We start from the raw sequence: 19,745 nt of genomic DNA on the forward strand, positions 1-19,745 counted from the left end.
TTGAATATCACCACTAAATTGACTAGCTAAAAGACCTATGTCAGTTTCCTTTCAGTTTGCTTCCTTGCCTGCAAAATAGCACTAATAATAGTACTTTCTGTTTAGAGTTGTGAGGACTGTTAAGATACACGTGTGGAAAGCATTATAGCACCCTTCCTAGGTAGTTGATAAATATTAACCATCAGCGATATTCAGTGTATTTAGTTAAATGAATTCCCAAGTTGATTATAACCACAGTCTGATGCTACGTGCTCTACTACTTGATGGCATTTTGAACCTTGTGTGTAATAAGCATGCTGCAATCTCTGCTGAATGGGACAGAATCAATCAAAGGCAAGATTGGCCACGTGAACTGGAATTGCTGTAGGCATTTCTGGAACTTGCAGTGGCAGTTGAATTGCCTAACTGCCTGAGCCACACTGTCTCATGATAGTGGTAGACTTTTACAAGCCAAGTCAAGCTGTAGATGTAGTGTTGTTACCCCTGCCATTAACCATCCGGGAAGCTTATTGTAAACTGTTGCCTGTCTTTCGGGACTCCATTCCACAAAGCCTGGGTGCCTAGGAAGCCTCCCTTCACAGGGGCTGTATAGATCGGGGGACTGCAAGACTTATGTGGACTTGACTTGATCAGGATATATAGTCCTGAGATTTGATAGGTTCAGCTCCTGGAAAGTCCACACTCTAAACCACATCTCCGATGAGGCACTCTGATTTTTGTCCATCGAGTAGTCGTATTGCGGTGCTGTCTTCCAGCTCAGCGTTCAGCATCAGCATGATTGTCAGGTTCCTGGACCAGACTATTTTGTCGTTACTTGATTAAAAGAAGTGAAAATCAGAAAAAATAAAAAGAATCGTTACTAGAGATATTTGAGGACCCATACTGATAGAAGAATTGAAATAAAGATGGAAATCACCAGGAGAGTCACAGGGGGCAGTGTTTTGGCGTCCGTCAGGTATTCTTTGCACCTAAGCTGGTCTAGATCGTATCACGGAGGCAAGAAGGAGTTCAAGAACCTGTTCAAAATACTGTGCTCTCCCCGCAGGATTGTACGTGACAAAATAAAAAATATTAGAGTCCAGGGTTAAACGTCTGCACGTTTCACGCATGTTTCCTGGGATCTGAAATTCAACGTGTCATCAATGGCATGATTGACACAGAGAAAAATCTTTAAAGAGTGGCACTATCTCTTGAATAATCTTAACATAGCCTTCCCCCATCGTGGATGGAATCCTGTGAAATGTAGAGAATCTGGCCAATGTACCTGTATGGTAATAAATTAGATTAAAAAATTTTAAAAAATCAGTTATGTGAAAGTGGTCTTGAAGAGTTCCATTATTCTGTTACCATGATGTCTTCACTTACTGTTTGTATTTGCTTATGTTGTTTGAAGGACATAAAGGTGTAATAAAAGTATTATTAAGGCTGTCCCCTCTTCCACTTTCCACCCTCACTTCATGCATCACCTCTTTTGAAAGGATTTTACTCGTTTTCTTTTGTACCATGTTTGTAAATGAATTTTTATTCTCTGTCACCTTGATTTCTTTTCAATATTTCTCCTTCTACAAAATTCTTTAAAAATATTTCCCAGGTATTCATGTAGCAAAGAGATAAAAATTCTTCACACACACAAAAAAACAATAATATCATGACAGTAGCTAACCCTTGTATTATGGTGAATCAGGTGTTGTTTTTAAGCTTCCTAGCCATCCTTTGAGGCTGGTACTATTATTAAGGAAGAGGCTGAGGCAAAGATGAAGTTAAAGCATGTCAAGGTCACATCGGTAGCAGGAGGGGAGCCAGGGTTTAAACTTAAGCAGGTTTGTTCAGAGCCCCCAGTCTTAAGGTATTGCACACAGTCCTGCTTTTATTTCCATAAAGAATAAGGGGAACAGATATATAAAGTGAAAACAGGTCTCCAGCTTCGTGGACTGCATTTTTTTGTCTTTGTTTCTGACTGCACTGCGGGTCATATGGGATCTTAGTTTCCTGACCAGGGATCGAAACTCACACCCTCTGCAGTGGAAGCATGGATTCCTAACTACTGGACCACCAGGGAAATCAGGTGGACTGCATTTGATCACCTGCTTCTCAGTACTTTGTTACTGCATTCTGACCATAGCATATCTGGAAGGGAACAACGGAAGACCTTGATGTTTAGGGGGGCGGGGGAAATCCAAACATCTAGTTAATGACATTTCAGAGTTTATGATAATCAGCAAAGCCTAGGTTTTGGGTAGGTCGTCTTCAGAACCAGAAAGAAAAGAGAAAGCTTCCATTAGGCTTGTGCTGCAATGGCACCCCACTCCAGGACTCTTGCCTGGAAAATCCCATGGACGGAGGAGCCTGGTGGGCTGCAGTCCATGGAGTCTCTAAGAGTCAGACACGACTGAGCGACTTCACTTTCACTTTTCACTTTCATGCATTGGAGAAGGAAATGGCAACCCACTCCAGTGTTTTTGCCTGGAGAATCCCAGGGACGGCAGAGCCTAGTGGGCTGCCGTCTTTGGGGTCGCACAGAGTAGGACACGACTGAAGTGACTTAGCAGCAGCAGCTTCAGATGTGCAGTGTGGAGCCAGACACCATAAATGATCTTGATCAGAAAGAAGAGGGGTGGGAGGATCCACCATGGCCTTGCTGGAGTGTTTTAAGAGCTTGGATTCAGGAGTGACTTGGAGAAAATTGGGAAACGGAGTCAGTGACCAAGGAAGACTATTAAAAAAACAGCTCCGATAATAGGAACCTCAAAGAGTCGTGGACTCAGCCTGAAAGCTCATGGTCCTGAGACTATGGGAAAAATATAATGAGAACGAAAAGTGATGTCATCACAGGTTCAGAACCGGAACAGATAGACTGATCCTAACAGGCACGCAGAACTCCTCCACTGCCATTATGCTACTTTCCTTTTAAGACAAGGAGGTCGATCTTCAGCCCAGGGAGAGTAGAATACTTGTAAGAGGAAATTGAAACAGGAGATAGGGGAGCTGATTGTGCAGGCTCACAGAGCAGCACTGAATGAGTTGGGAGCCTCTGGCCAGTGTGAATTTTGTGAATTTCCTCCCGGTGGGCCGGGAGGACTCGCCCACTGCTTTATCTTTGAAGAATTGTGGAGAACTGGGAAATTACTAGTGAACTGGGGATGGGATAATGTCCCAATTAAAAGAAAAGCCAAATTCAGAGGATGTGGTGATCAGATAAAAGAAGAGAGGACCCCATGCTGACCTGGGGCAGAATTCTCCAACCAGTAATGAGGACAGGTTGGCTGGCAAATTTCATTTTCAGATGTACACAGTGGCTAGGAGACAGTGTGAAGTTGTTCAGAACAGAAAAAAATAATTGTTTCTTTATTCCCTTTTGTGGCAAAGATATTCAACTTGGAGACTGGGGCAGAAAGGCAAGAATGCTTGTATGTGGAGTTCAGAAAGAATTGGGGAGATGGGGGTATTGGGTTGAATATGTGACCCCCTCCCTCCCATTGCTCCATGGGCACTTGTTAAATATACCAACTCATCCGCCACATCTCTTGAGATTATGTTTTAGTGAATCTTGGGTCAGGGCCCAGGAATCAGAAATTTTGGCGACTGTCCCAGATGACTTGCTATGCTGAGTAAGTTTAGGAATAACTGGGCCTTAGGACAGACATACCACGAGGTAGAGCCATGTTGTCATGATAGTATTAATACTGTTACTAGTAATGGCTAATGCATCGAATAACCAATTGCCAGACACTATTCTAAGCGCTTTACACATTGTCTCGTGTAATCCTCACACCCACCCTCTGAGTGGGTGCTGTCTCATTATACACACACCGGGGAACTGGGACTTCTGAGGTGTGTGTGCTCAGTCGTACCTCACTCTTTGCGACCCCATGGACTGTAGCCTGCTAGGCTCCTCTCTCCATGGGGTTTTCCAGGCAAGGATACTGGAGTGGGTTTCCACTTCCTACTCCGTATGGGCAGGATTCAAACTCAGGCACTCTGGCATGTTGAAAACCTGAGCTGCCCCTCCAAGAGCCTGGTTTATGGCTCTGGATTGGTGGGAAGGGCCGTGTCTGGGCATGCATCACGCCCTGTCTTTAGAATCTCAGCAGCATCACTGTGAAGACATTGGGGTGATGAAGACAGGAATAATGACTAAATCTGGATGGAGTTATTAATTTATTGAGATAAAATCTTGGAGGGTTAAATATAATTGCTGCCCCTTGGGGCCCCGAATCAAAGCAAAGAAACTGGAAGCCACGGCTCAACAGTTGCCTGGTAGAAAAGCCCTGGGTTGTTTGGGTTGACTGCTCGCTCAGTATAAATCAACAGGGCCTTTGTCTCTGCTGCACCTTTCGCCTGGGATGCCCTTTCCCACTTCCTCCTCTTTTCTCCTGGCAAATTTTTAATCATCTTTAAAGACAGCGCCTAAATGTCACTGCAGCTATGCAGTCTTCTTTGATTTCCACAGGCAGATTTATCATCCTTTTCTGCTGCTTTAGCACTTTGTTCTTGATGTTATAATTTTGCGATTAGCTTTCTTAGTTTTTGCCACTTATGTCCACGGTCACCCAGCTGGAAACACGGAGGAGGGCAAAACCTCCTCCCTCCTTCCTTCCCTCCCTCCCACCCTCCCTTCCACTCTGAGGCCCTGCCCTCACTGAGCCCGATGCATCATTTTTAACTGTCTTCATATTGATACAGTCACCCCTTTTCTCAATCCTGCAGCCCCTGCCTGATTCACATCTGTGCCCTAACTTGTCCCCAACCTGTCACTCGTTGTCCCACCCATACACACACACACACGTTTCCCATGAAGCCATCAGAGAGTTCTCTATCAAACACAGTCTGCCTGTGCTGGAAACATATGCCTGGTTCTCCCCAGCCAAGAGAATAACCCCAAGCCCGCAGCCATCTATGATCTAACCTCGTCTAACTCACCAGCCTCAACTTTTGACTCCCTGCCTTGCTTCTTAGACTCCAGTGACACAGAACTCATTGTAATTCCCCAGGCAGTGTGCTGTTTCTTGCTGCCTCGTTCTGGCTCGAGCAGTGACCGCCTGGGATGGTTTCCCCGTACCCCATCCCCTTGCCTGGCTCCCCCTGGGATCTGTGGAGGCCCCAGATCCCTGCCCTGGGCTCTCTTCACCCCCCTCTGCATCCTGCTACCTCTGACTTGCCGCTTTCTATTGCAATCATCTCTCCTTTGCTCTCACTTGAAGCCTTGAACTTCTTAAGGGCAGGGCAATGTTTCTATCTGTTTCTGGCAAGTGGACACGCAGTGTATGTTTCTGCAGAGAATTGTAATTATTTGTCCTACTTGGCAAGACTCCAGGGTTAGACTCTTGCCTCTTCCTCTTCCTGGAGGTGAGAGCCTGGGTATTCACCTTTGAGTGAGCATCTCTTTGCTCATTTGTAAACTGCAGCTCTTCTCACTCCCCTCAGGGGGCTACTGTGAGAACTAAGGGAAATGGCCATGTTTTATAGAACTTAGCTTTCTGGTCTAGGGATCCACAAACTTCAATCTCGATGCCGGATTTGGGGCCAAGAATCTTCAAGTTTTAAAATGCTTTTTAAAAAATCATGAAGAGAATACTACTTTTTGACACTTGAGAATTACATGAAATTTCAATATCAGTGTCCATGAGTGAAGTTTTATTTGGATGATCAGAGCCACATTTATTCTTTTACCTACTTTTGCACTATGGCAGCAGAGCCATAGAGACTCTGTAGCCCGAAAAGCCTCAAATATTTACTCTCTGGCCCTTTCCAGAAGCCTGGTGCTGGCTCAGCTGGTAAAGAACCCGCCTGCCAATGCAGGAGAGGCAAGAGACGAGGATTTGATCCCTGGGTCAGGAAGATCCCCTGAAAAGGCAATAGCATCCCACTCCAATATTCTTGTCTGGAGAATCCCTCTGACAGAGGAACCTGCCAGGCTACAGTCCATAGGGTTGCACAGAGTCAGACACACTGTAGCAACTTAGGACTCACTTAGGGCAGAGGGCTTCCCAAGTGGCTCAGTGGTAAAGAATCTGCCTGCCAATGCAGGAGAAATAGGAGATTCAGGTTCAGTCCCTGGGTCGGGAAGATCTCCTGGAGGAGGAAATGGCAACCCACTCCAGTATTCTTGCCTGGAAAATCCCGTGGACAGAGGAGCCTGGAGGGCTGCAGTTCATGGGGTCGCAGAGAGTCGGACATGACCGAGGGACTGAACACGCACGCACTCAGGGCAGGTCCATTGAAAAATAAGACACTAGGAGTGGAGTTAAATATGAGATGACTGACAGACCTCCATTAGTCTGTAGATTCCACTGACCTCTGAGAGCTCACCTAGAAAACCGCATGCTGCCCTGACCCCACCCCCCAGGATGGAGTGTGACCTTTGTCTGCTTCTGTCCTGCTCTCCCCTCTGCTCTCATCCACCTCCTGGGGTTGGATCCCTGCCCTGTCCCCACCTCTGTAGCAAGAGGACTGGAGATCAAGAGGCCCCTGGCCTCTAACCTATCACTGGAACACAGGTTTACAACACATTGGTCCAATTGCCACAGTAAACTTGGGACTTCTCTTTATTTTAGTTAGCTAAAGAAAAGCTAACTAGTAGTGCTTACTCTGTGTCAGGCCCAGGATGAATGGCTGGATATCTGCAGCTGGCAAACAGCAAAATATCACCCAGTGTCCCAAACTTGATGGCTGTTGAAAGCCCAAGTTCTTACTGATTTGAGAGCCCTAGATATTACCTCTTTCTCATTTTGAAATACGCAGAGCAGGCAGGGTATATAGGAGACGATACATACATATCATTCTGTGCCTATGCACACCTTCACATTTTACCCTGTTTGCTTTAGATTCTGTTGGAAAGAAGTGAATTACGACAAATAAAATCAAAACTGCCTGTAGGATTCTTTCTGGTGCTTTTCCTCACTCGCTTCCTTGGGGTAGCCACTCTCCTAAATTTGGTGCTTATCAGTACCTTGTATATTTTTATATTCTTACTATGTATGTATTACATTACCTTTTGAATTTAAACCTTATATATAAAAACTGTCATCAATCACGCTTTGGATTTTTGCTTTTGGTTTGTAAAGATTAAGACTGCAGTGTATCTTGGTACCAATCTGATTTTGAAATGTTTTATAAATAGATTTCTGAACTTACTAAAGATAAAATCATTCCTAGGTTGATTTATAGTTACATTTCTCTCTCAACCTTACATGAAAGTTAAAGTAGCTCAGTATTTATCTGTTTTGTGATGGAACCTTGTGAATAAATGTAGCTCCAATTCTTCCATTTTAATGCTATTTTTCCCTTGACTAAGTGAAAATCTTTTGGTCCACTTCTCCTATTGATGGGCGTTTAGGTAGTTTCTAGGTCTTACGGTTACAACTGTGCTGAAGTGAACATTCCTACACATGTTGACTAGGGCACCCATGGGAGACTTTCCCAAGCACATACCTGCAGGATATGTCTACTATTATCTTTACTAGAATTTTCTGTGGTGACTGTAGCCGCATCCACTGATACCTCTGTGAAGGGATTGATTGCTCTGTACCCTTGATTTGAGACGATCTTTTCTTGCCCATAACAGACTTAATAATTTTTGTTACTTTGGTGGGTCTGATCTAATATCTCACTGTTGCTCCTAACACATTTTTGAGATTAGATACTGAGAGATTAGCAAAGCCCATGTCCTTTTTTTCTTGTTTTTCTCAGATGTGAAAAGAACTGTTTACATTTTAGGTCAGTTTGGATTCTTGCAACTTCAGTGTCTGCAACACTTCCCATGCATCACCCAGGAAGTCCAGTTGTGAATCTGCACTGTATGACTTCCTTCAAACAATTGCTTTGAGGTCTCTCTATCTCTGGGGTCTCCCTTTCTCCTTCCTTCCAATTTCTGGTTCTTCTCTGCAGTTCAGACTGCTCACAAGGCTGGCCCTGCAGCTTTTGAAATTTATGCCTCCTCCTTAACTTTGAAATTAAGCTGCTCCCTTGGGCAGCTTCTATCCACTCTCTTCCTCCTGTATTTGGATTCCCATCAGGGCCAGGTGAAGATTATTTTAAATAATTTATTTATTTTTAAATGAAGGATTATTGCTTTACAGTGTTGTGTTGACTTCTGCCACACATCAACATGAATCAGCCATAGATATATATATAGGTGCCCTCCCTCTTGAACCTCTCTCCCACCTCCCAAAGATTTTTATAATTAATGCAAAAGATGCCTGAGTTCTACCGAGGCTTAATCATCCTATGATGATGTCAGTAGGAAGCAGGAAAGAAAGGGAAGTAGTGAGGAAATTAACTCAGAGGGGTAGGTGGATAGCACTTGGTATGATTGAGTGTTAAGCCCACTGAGTTTGTGTGATGAGAGGGAGGAAGATGGCAAGAGATAGCAACTTTCTAGTTTTTAAGTGTAAAAAGGAAACATAATTGTATTAATCTTTATTTACATTTTTAATGTGTCCTTGCCCTCAAATTAGAGAAAAATACACTTTCCTTTTTTAACTGAAGGATAGTTGATTTACAATGGTGTGTTAGTTTCAGCTGTACAGCAAAGTGATTCAGTTTATATATTCTCTTTCAAATTCTGTTCCATTATAGGTTATTGAAATTGATAGTCGCTCAGTCGTGGTCCAACTCTTCGTGACCCTTTGGACTGTAGCCTGCCAGGCTTCTCTGTCCATGAGGATTCTCCAGGCAAGAATGCTGGAGTGGGTTGCCATTCCCTTCTCCAGGGGATCTTCCCAACCCAGAGATCGAACCTGGGTCTCCTGCATTTCAGACAGATTCTTTACCATCTGAGCCACCAGGGAAGCCTATTGTAGGTTATTAGAAGATATTGAATATAGTTCCTTGTGCTTACAGTAGGTCCTTCTTGTTTGTCTGTTTTCTATGTTGTAGTGTGTATCTGTTAATCTCAAATTCCTAATTTATCCCTCCCCTGCCTTTCTCCTTTGGTAACCATGTTTGTTTTCTTTCTATGTCCATGAGTCTAGAGAAATAAATACTTTCAATTGATTGGTTTTACTTGGTATAAAACACTCTCTACCCTGCAGTAAATATATCACAATTTTGTTTTTTTAGTTCAAGAACATATTGAAACAAACTTCATAGAGAATTAGATGAGAATATACAAATCAATATGCTGGAATGTGTACATTTTTCTTGAAAAGTTGAGTTAGTGATGGTGATCTATGGTCAAAACTTTCTGACTGTCCCCTCACCCCTACTTTCTCCCCCCTCGGCTTCACTTGAGAGTTTTTCATTCACAGTGACCATTTTAATGGAAATGTTCAGTCCTGGGAAGATCCTGGAATGTGCATTATTTCAATTTTGCTGTTTAAGACAAGTGGGATTTGTTTCTTCTACTCCAGTTATCAAAAAGATTAACCCTTTGCCCTCTACATTCTAATTGTAACCACTCCGAAAACAAAGGGGTTATTTGTACAAAATAGTGGGAAAAGCGAGGCTTTATGCCAAGTGGGATGTTTCTCCGTTGGAGGAGGTGGCGATCACGGCACACATTTTTTTCCTTGTGTTGCAGGCTTCCGTGGAGGCTTCTGGGGAGATCGCGTTATGCAAGACTGGATTTCCTGAAGATGTTTACAGTGCAGTCTTGTCCCGGGATGTGCTGGAAGGACAGCCCCTTCTCAATGGTACGATCTCAAAAGATACATTTGTAGATGCAGCGCCAATGCTCTTGAAATACTGTTCACTGTTAAAAAGTCGCTAAATGATCTCCACTGTACAAGTATGAATTTTTCACAGTCCTTATAATGAGACTGTAGGGACTTTATTTTAGGATTACAGAAGAGCTCATAAATCTCTTATGTACACAACTAGAAGGCTCCTGATCTCCTGAAAACCTCTTCCATTTTTCATTTATGGTGGAAACCATCACACAGTTAATTTTTACAATTTTCTGCCTACATTTTACTTCTGGTAAAAATCATATTTACCGAATATCTGATTCTGCTGTTTTAAACATTATTTACAGCCATCACCTACTTAGTATTTTGAATCAAAGAATTGCTAAGACATGTCAAACTAACATGTGGCAAAATTATAATGAACAGATTTAGCAGGTAAAATCTCAAGGCAAAAGCATGAAATCTGTATTTTTATTATACCGTTGTTTATAGAAATTACTGGATAGCTGATTTAGTTGTAATACATGTGAATTTCCAATATAGACTCATCTCCTATCTAAATATGGATCAGATTCATTATATTGATGGATATCATATGAAGATTCTTGCCAATAAGTCTAGATAAAATCTAAGTAAAAGTTGAAATCAAAAGCGAAATTGAAAGCTCCTTCTGTTACCTCTAATTGAAAGCAAATAAAATTTTGGTTAGTCATGTTTTCATGGACTTATTTATCATTACACAAAATGTCATAGAAATGGGAAAGCAGGAAGAATTGATTAGTAAGTTGTATTTAAAGTCTAATTCCCCACAAATCGTGCATATCTCTGAGGCTGTTTTAGATAACCACTTTCAGAAAATCTGTGCAACCTCAACTAATTAATTGACACAGGCCTATAGCACACAGCCTTAATTGAAGGCTCTCTGTCGCTCTGACAGACCTTTGTGGGATCATACTTAAGAATACCATAGACAGAGGACTTTGAAATGTAAATAGCTCCTTAGCTACTGAAGTTCCTTGTTGCCAGTTGTCCTTTTATTTTCATTTCTATTCTGATTGTGATTTGCTCACACATATGTGATCTTTCTGAAGTTATTTTTAAGACATCCTTTCTCATCACATGATATTTTAATGAGTAAATATTAAATCAGTCTGTCTCAATGCTGAATTGCTATCTCATCTAGTAGCTAATGGTTGATGCAATAGAGGTTTAATTCAAACCAAAGTGTGTAGATATTTTAAAAAATTTAATACAAGTCTCAGAGTTCTGCACATTTGTCATCTTCTTCAAATCTGTAAATTATTATGTGGCATCTTAGGACCTACCTATGTGATCTTAAATAGTATTTGAATGCTGAAAAATATTTTGATATGATCCTAGAGAGTAATTTCTCCAGATCAAAAATTTCACTGTAATTGTTTGCATTTTTACATTTTACTTTTGAGATTCATTCTTAAGTGGATAATTCCTTCTTCTAGTTCCTTCTTCTAAAAGCTTGTTGAAATTTCCTGGTTAAGAATAAACATATGGTCTGTCTCTGGAAGCCATTGATTTAAAGTGAAATACACTGGTATGATGAATAGTTTTGAAAATGAAAGCCTGTTTTTAAATTATTAGATTATGCTGGTGACAGTAGAAACTGGGCATAACTGCCAGTATCATTTTAGTAAAACCCAGAAACTTGGGACTTTGCTAGAGTTGTCAATATAAAAGATTGAGAATACTTTTAACTCTGTGCCCTAGCGATCGCTGGGGGAAGTCTGTATGACATGGCAGTCTCTGGGAGAATTTCTCCTCGTTTGGTATACCTAGTTGTTACCATTTTGATCTTTTAGCCTATTTGATAAAGCTGTTTCTCTTCTGACACATCATTGCTTTTTTTCTTTATCATTCATAAAATATGTTAATGGACACCAGCATCTTAATGCTTCAAACATAAAGTTCATAGTATTGACTCATAGAAAAAACTATTCTTTTAGAAGGATGAAGATTCTTGTGAAGCATCACCATTCCTTTCTACAAGAGTGTTGTCACCAGTTATGTGTATTTGGGAGAATCGTTACTGAGAAGAATTCTCCTTTTTTTAAAAAAAGAAAAAAGTTTCTATTAATACCTTTTTGGAGTTTTTAGTGACATGATAATCCAAAGGTGGCTGTGTGCACTTAACCCAAATAAATACCAAGTCATAATTATGTTCATGAATTCTGTGTTCTGCGCTAAGTAAATTTACCATGTATATTCTCAAGTTGAGAGTAATCTGTGGCTGGGCCAACCAGAGTGATCACTTTGGCCATGGTTTTGTGATTTATAGTGTTCAAGGAAAGAAGTAATTATGCATAAGAAGTATGCAACAGTTTTCCAAGGCATTTGCCTTGTGACGGGTTTCTACCTTATTAAGGTTATAGTCTAAAAGCCTGTTGAGATCGTACCTCCTAACCCTGGATGCTCCCTTTCATTCCCCCCTGGTGACTTTTGGGGAAAGGGGGACCATTGTCCAAACATAGGTATAGAATGGTTTTGTAGAGTAGATTCCTGGTGCACTGAACCTTGTACAAAAGTTTAACTTTCAAGTATATAAGTGCCATGAATGCTGATTCTTCTTCAAACAGTGAAGTCACAATCTTTCTGAAAGTGCTTGAAAAACATGAAGCATTAGCGGGAGAGAGAAGATGTTAGAGGCATGTTAGAAAAGCTGGACTCTTGTCTAAAGAGCATTCTTTTCTCTCCACCCGCCCCTTCTATTTTCTGCTGTTGTAATGAATCTCATAGAAAGAATGGACCCAGTGAGCTAGTTTCATGCCTCCAATTTCTCTTCTGGTTTTCATCAGTGAGTTTTTGGTAATATCATAAAGAGGGCAAAGGTATTTTGTGATCAACCTTCATATTTCCTATTATATCATGTCAAATATTTCCACTCTTTTGAAAAAAGAGTTCAGTAATTTAAAGAAAGTGGCTATCCAGGCCTCTGTTCCATTTTGTTAGCAAAACCAGATTTTGCTTAACTGTGCCTCTATTTTTACACTTACAGGTTGTTTCCAATTTTTCTCTTATACATATTGTGCTGCTATGGAGATTCTTTTTTAGAGAACTTTGATTTTTATTTACGGATATTTTCTTTGGGGATTTGTGCTCAAAAGTAAAATTCCTAGGCCAAAGGAAATGGAAAGTATGACTTTTTTTTTTTTTACATTTTTGTAGAACTCTTCTTTTAATGGCTAAAAGTATGTTTGTTCTTTTCTCCATCCTCATAACCACTGAATTTTACAATGTTTTTCATTTTCCTACTTCCCCTAAGATGAAAAACATTCCTTTTTTTATCCTGTGGTATCTTCTGGGTTTGCCTTTTGTAAGTTAGGATCAATTTTAATACATTTAGGTCATAATTTTTACCTTGCATTTTTCTATTCTGTTTTCAGAGCATTTCTTACCAACTCCGTCATTTTACAGATGAGCAAATTGAAGCTCAGAGAGATATAGGCTTTTCCCATGATTATACGGTGCTTTAGATTGTTAGCTACAGATTTGGAATTAGAACTCAGGTTTCTGATACTTAATTTAGTGATGATGCTAATGATGATGATTAAAAAAAAAACTGGAGTAACATAGGGAAGAATAAGAGCTAGCCTACTTGTGCATGTGTCTTGTGACAAGTCTATCTTAGAACTGGTCTTTATTTCCCACTTAGCACCATGGCTTTTGTGTTATTAGACACATTTGGGAGTTGGTGACTCTAAGGCAGGGCTTCCCTGATGGCTCAGACAGTAAGGAATCTGCCTGCAGTGCAGGAGACCTGGGTTCTATCCCTGAGTCGGAAAGATCCCCTGGAGAAGGGAATGGCTACCCACTCCAGTATTCTTGGCTAAAGAATTCCATGGCCAGAGGAGCCTGGCAGGCTACAGACCATGGGGTCCCCCTATGATTAAAAAATATCTCCTGATGATTGTCACCATGAGTATTTTTTGTGCATACCTGTTTACAAGCAGAAATTTAGGTTTGAAAATAATATTTAGTCTCAAATATTTAACTTACACTCCACTGAACTAGAAAGAATCTCTTGTGGTAGCACATTACTTGAAAATAAAATAACTGAAATCATAAATTTTCATTCTGTCACCAGCAGTGCATCTGACACTAGGAAATAACAACCACGCTGAGACATCACAGAGAGCATCCTAGGCTGTTTTTAGTGTGGATGTTATGAGTGATTTTCCTGTATGTTTTGCACTGGTGGTCTGTATGCTTAGACATCTCACTTAAGTAAACTCCTCCGACTCTGGTCAACATAAATAGCAACCTGCAATTACCAAGAAGCTCTTCAGTAATGCATTCAGACTCACCAACTCTGGGCCGCCCATGATGACTATTTTCAACTAGATGGAATTTGATTTAGATTAGTTTACTTACTGATTGAGGCTCCTCTCTGCATTAACACTCTGGGAGGAAGCTGTCATATGGTATCTTCAGATAACAGTATTGAAATTGTTTTTATTATTTAGAAGGACTATACAGCTGCACTGCTTTTTTAAAAAATAATCTGACTGCTCATGTATGATATGCATTACTGAATTTGGGAGCCATCTATATCTTAAGCAGATCTTCTCTGTCCCAGGCTTGTACTAATATGTTAAGAAACCTTGGCTTTTGTTATAATTAGCCTTTTGTATTTTGACAGATCTTTTTTTTGTTGTTGTTGTTTTGTGTAAATATCTTAAGATATTTAAAAGGAAGGGTTAGAAGCATCTTGTTTATACAGCCTTTTGCTAACTTTATGTGTGTGTGTTAGTTGCTCAGTTGTGTCTGACTCTTTGTAACACCATGGACTGTAGCCCACCAGGCTCCTCTGTCCCTGGGATTCTCCAGGCAAGAATATGAAGTGGATTGTTATTCCCTTCTCCAGGGGATCTTCCAACCCAGGGACTGAACCCGGGTCTTCTGTATTGCAGGCAGATTCTTTATCGTTTGAGCCACTGATTTCCAATTGTGAGAAAAGGCGTTAAGTTTCTAGATGGTTCTCTTGGATATTGATGATAGGGTCTTAGGAATTACAAATGAAATACAGCCATGTAGATTCTCCGGGGTGGAGAGCTTTTATTTTTAATACCTTGTGGCAGTTATTTTTTAAGAGCCATTAGGTATATAGTAATATCAACATAAGCACTAAGAAATTTCATGCTTGTTTTCTTCATAACCATTTAGACTTTATTTAATACTTGGCATGCTTTTATATCCCTTTTGATGCGATGTGTTTTAGGTCTAGGTTTCTTAATGCAATCCCACAAACCAAGATAAGCCAGTTTGGGTGCTCACTTCTTTGTTTTAAGTTCTTTTGCAGTTATTTATATCTTTCAGTAATTTGGAGTAGCCAAGATCTGCTGTCTCACAAAGTAGCAACCATATCTGTGTTGAAGAAAGTCACACTTCACCTGTGCAAACGTGTTAACAAGCAGGCACTGAATGGTTTAAAATCTGCCCTCCTAAGATCTGAGGGCCCCTTTCTGTCTGTCCTTTTAGACTAAATAGTAAGCCTCTGGTGGAAAGTAGAAAATAAACACAATAAATAAGATTTACTTTATGTTAGATGCTATGGAGAAAAATAAGACAGGGAAGGGATATAGGAAGAATGTGTGGTTTTGTTGTTTAAATAAGATGGTCAGGGGGAGTGTCATTGTATGGGAGACATTTGAGTAAGAACTGATATTGCAGGTGGTTCAAGCGCTATAGATAACTGGGAGAGGAACATTCAGAATAACAGTGAACTGCCAATGCAAAGGCTGTGTGACATTTGTGTATCTTCTTTGAAGAAATGTCTGTTTAGGTCCTTTGCCCGTATTTTAATTGTTTGGTTTTCATTTTAAAAGCTTTTTTATATATGTTCTGGATACTAGATCTTTATCAGATAGATGATTTGTAAATATTTCTCCCATTCTCTAGGCTGTCTTTTCATTTTCTTGATAATGTCCTTTTATGCACCAAAGTTTTTGACTTTGATGATGTACAGCTTACCTGTTTTTCTTCTTGTTGCTCTTGCTTTTGGTGTCACATCTAAGAAGCTTGCAAAATCCAAGGTCATAAAGATTTATTCCTGTGTTTTCTTCTAAGATATTTCATGATTTTAGTTCTATTTAGGTCACTGACTCATTTTGAGTTAATTTTTGTGTGTAGTGGTAGATAGAAGCCCAACTTTATTCTCGGAATATATTTTGGCAATCGAGCTGGCAGAGTTTGATGGATTGGATGGATGGTGAGAGAAAAGAGGGGTCAAGGATGACTCTGTGATATTTGGTCTGAATCCTGGGAAGGCTGTTAGTCACTATGACGCAAATGATCGGGAGTTGGTTTGAGTGTGTGGAGATGAATGTCAAAGATAAATGAAGACATTTTGGTATAGGTTTGGGGTTTAGTGGAGTAGTCTGGGCTGCAGTGTGGGTAGTTCTAAGTGTATGAAGGACAGACATGACTCAGGGTGAAATCATTAAGAGGATTTTCACTAAGTGTGAGGAAGAGACCAAAGAAAGAAATGGTTTCATATGGAGCCTTTCAGCACTCTGGGATGAGGAAGTCAGGATTAAGAGGCGGAATGGAGGTAAACAAGGTCCCACTATATAGCACAGGGAACTATATTCAATATCCTGTGATAAACCATAATGGAAAAGAATATGATTGAGTGTATAGATATTTATATGTGTATAACTGAAGACTTTGCTGTAAAGTAGAAATTAACACAATGTTGTAAATCAACTGTATTCAATAAAAGAAGTTTTTTAAAAACCCCAAAGATGGTTTTATGCCTTTATCAACATGATAGTGGGCATTTCCTGTAAAATATTTAGATATTTTTTTGACTAGGGTCTCAAATGTTTGGGATACATGGCTGTTAAAATTTTATACAGGAGCTTTTTCATCCCTTTACAGTTTTGATTTCTTACTTTTTTAAAAAAAGTTTTGGCTGTGCTAGGTCTTTGTTGCGGCATCTGGGCTTGGTTGCCTTGCAGCATGTGAGCTCTTAGTTCCCTGACCAGGAATCGAACCCATGTTCCCTGCATTGGAAGGAGGATTCTTAACCCTGGACCACCAGGGAAGTCCCCTGTGATTTCTCATCTTAGAGATACAATTCAGAAGACAAAAGACAGAGAGGTGATGAAGACTGAGAAAGAGTGACTGGAGAGAATTAGGAGAAAACTCAGTAGGATGTGGTACCTTCACAGGCAAGTGAAGTTGTATTTCAAAGAAGGGAGTGACCCTCTGTACCCAGTGCTACTGAAGGGTCAGCTCAGATGAGGACTGAGAATTCACCATGGATTTCACAGCATGATGGTAACTGGGTGAGTTCGATTCTGGTATATTCTATAGTTATGTGTAGGCGGGAAGCTGGCCACAGATCGAGTTTTCCTTTAGAAGAACGAAGAGAAATTGAGTGGCGATTGAGAGGGAAGCAGATTCAACCGAGGATGGTGTTTTGTTTTTTTGGGTTTTTTTTGGTAGGACACAAATGGAGAACAGACTTGTGGGCACAGTGGGGGAAGGAGAGGTTGGGACAAATTGAAAGAGAAACATGAAAACATATAAATTACCATATATAAAATAGATAGCTAACTTGATAGAAGCCATCAAAATTCTGTAAAGCAGTTATCCTTCAATTAAAAAATAAATTAATTAAAAAATTAAATAGATAGCCAGTGGAAATTTACTGTGTGACCCAGGGAGCTCAAATCAGGTGCTCTGTGACTACCTAGAGTGGTGGGATGGGGTAGGAGTTGGGAGGGAGGCTTAAGAGGGAGGGGTCATATGTATACCTATGGCAGATTCGTGTTGATGTATGGCAGAAACCAAAACAATGTTGTGGAGCAATTATTCTCCAATTAAAAATTTAAAATAAAAATGAGGATGATTTTTAAGGATGGGGGAGTAACATCCCACGCAACATGGTTGCATGTTTATGGCAAAGACTCCAGTAGGGAGGGGAAAAGTGATGGTGCAGAAGAGAGGAGACGATTACTAGGACGATATCCTGGAGTGGACTAAAGAAATGAGATCATGTGGGACTTAGAAATCTGTCCTTAAGACGAGCCGCACAGATGTTCTTATATACCTACATTTGGGAACCACTCTCTCACTTTTTGTTGAGTCACTCCTGAAAGGGTTTTAAAAATCCTTCCTTTCAGCTTGATGATTTTATGTCAGCAGAAGGTTTGCTCTTCAGAAATGGCAGCTAGGATAAAAATGAAACCCTTGTGCGTTCAATGATGTAAACAGGGTTTTCATTGCTGGAGCATCCTTGACAGATGGTTATCCAGTTTCTGCGAGAGTACCAGTGCTCGTCCCCTCCCCCCAGGAGGAAGCGATCATTCCTTTACAGAGTCTGCTCCATCACCAAAGAGCTCTCGCTGTTAAAAAGCGATTTCTGGAAAAGTTGAACTGAAACATATGTTCCTAAAATCTTTACCCGCTCTGGTGCCTGTTTCGTCATTTGGCACCGCACAGAGCAGCGAGTGCGTTTTCTTTTCCTCTGAGGTCATTCATTTCATCATTTTTCGTTTGACAAGTATTCTTGGTTGTTCGTCACATGCCGGGTCTTTTTCAAGGAACAGGGCAATGCTGGTTAGCAAGACGGGCAAACTCCTTGCAGTGGAAACTTACCTTGAGAGATCCTTCAAATACTTGAGCAGCAGCATCTTGGCTCCTGAAATCTCTGCTGCAGCTACACAGCAGACCGTTTCTTCAGTGGGGATTGGACATTCTGGTTCATCCTTCCCTTTCAACCAGAGGAAAGTGAGCTTCCCTCCACAACTGGACGCACACCCTCTGAGTCCTGCCTGTGCCGTCACGCCATCCTTCTTGCCTTTGACTCAGATGCTGCAGTGGTTGTGCACCACTCCGTCATCCTGTTGGCTCTTATTAATAAGACTGTGGTTAACAAAAGCTCGTGGGTGTTTTTCAGATGAACTGTTTACCATCTTGCACTTTAAAAAATGATTTTTGAACTCACACGTTAGACCTGTAAGTAGATTTTTTTTTTTTGCAAAAAAAAAAAAGGCCCTAACATCAACACCATCTGGAGACCCCAACTGCCAACCTAGACACATAGAAGCCCCAAGAATCAATGCCAGTATTTGTTATAAATCCTTATTTGAACAGAGGGGCATATGACAACATCTATAAGTTGTAGGTGACAATAGCTGCCAAATCAGTGGAATAAACAATACACACAAATGTGTAGATACACAGATACACACACACACACACATTCTTTAAATTTTTAAATGATCAAAAAGTAGTTGATGAGTTTCAGCCTACAGCAACTTTGAGACAATGTTAAGATTTTATTTCAATTCATGGTCTATGGTTTTCTTAAAATAGGATTTCTCCATGTCAGGCAATGGAGAAAAGATCCATTGTAGACATTCAGTTCAGTTCAGTTCAGTCGCTCAGTCATGTCCGACTCTTTGCGACCCCATGGACCGCAGCACCCCAGGCCTCCCTGTCCATCACCAACTCCCAGAGGTTACTCAGACTCATCTCCATTGAGTCAGTGATGCCATCCAACCATCTCATCCTCTGTCGTCCCCTTCTCCTCCTGCCTTCAGTCTTCCCCAGCATCAGGGTCTTTTCAAATGAGTCAGCTCTTTGCATCAGGTGGCCAAAGTATTGGAGTTTCAACTTCCACATGAGTTCTTCCAATGAACATTCAGGACTGATTTCCTTTATGATGGACTGTTTGGATCTCCTTGCAGTCCAAGGAACTCTCAAAAGTCTTCTCCAACACCACAGTTCAAAAGCATCAATTCTTCGGCACTCAGCTTTCTTTATAGTCCAACTCTCACATCCATACATGACTACTGGAAAAACCATAGCCTTGACGAGATGGACCTTTGTTGGCAAAGTAATGTCTCTGCTTTTTAATATGCTGTCTAGCTTGGTCATAGCTTTCCTTACAAGGAGTAAGCATCTTATAATTTCATGGCTGCAGTCACCATCTGCAGTGATTTTGGAGCCCCCAAAAATAAAGTCTCTCACCATTTCCACTGTTTGCCCATCAATTTGCCATGAAGTGATGGGACCGGATGCCATGATCTTAGTTTTCTGAATGTTGAGCTTTAAGCCAACTTTTTCATTCTCCTC

At 40.8% G+C, this 19,745-nt stretch overlaps 1 protein-coding gene and 1 long non-coding RNA gene across 3 annotated transcripts in view; both read left to right on the forward strand.

The window, feature by feature from the left end:
• The window catches only part of CDH2 (cadherin 2), a 394,092-nt gene that overhangs the window by 167,862 nt on the left and 206,485 nt on the right, over positions 1–19,745 (forward strand). For both annotated transcript variants that reach the window (XM_081563143.1, XM_081563142.1), the window contains one exon: positions 9,521–9,632. Coding sequence is in view for 1 of the 2 variants with exons in the window: in XM_081563142.1 (XP_081419268.1) it covers positions 9,521–9,632 (112 nt within the window). In the remaining variant the exon portion in view is untranslated. The remainder of the gene's footprint in view (positions 1–9,520; positions 9,633–19,745) is intronic.
• LOC145534852 (uncharacterized) lies at positions 12,358–17,275 on the forward strand. The gene is made up of 2 exons (XR_014075021.1): positions 12,358–12,976; positions 14,524–17,275. It is a non-coding gene; the product is annotated as an uncharacterized LOC145534852 (long non-coding RNA).

The sequence above is a fragment of the Giraffa tippelskirchi genome, chromosome 14 (assembly GCF_054371585.1).
Source record: "Giraffa tippelskirchi isolate mGirTip1 chromosome 14, T2T-mGirTip1v1.2.pri, whole genome shotgun sequence".
Lineage (NCBI taxonomy): Eukaryota > Metazoa > Chordata > Mammalia > Artiodactyla > Giraffidae > Giraffa > Giraffa tippelskirchi.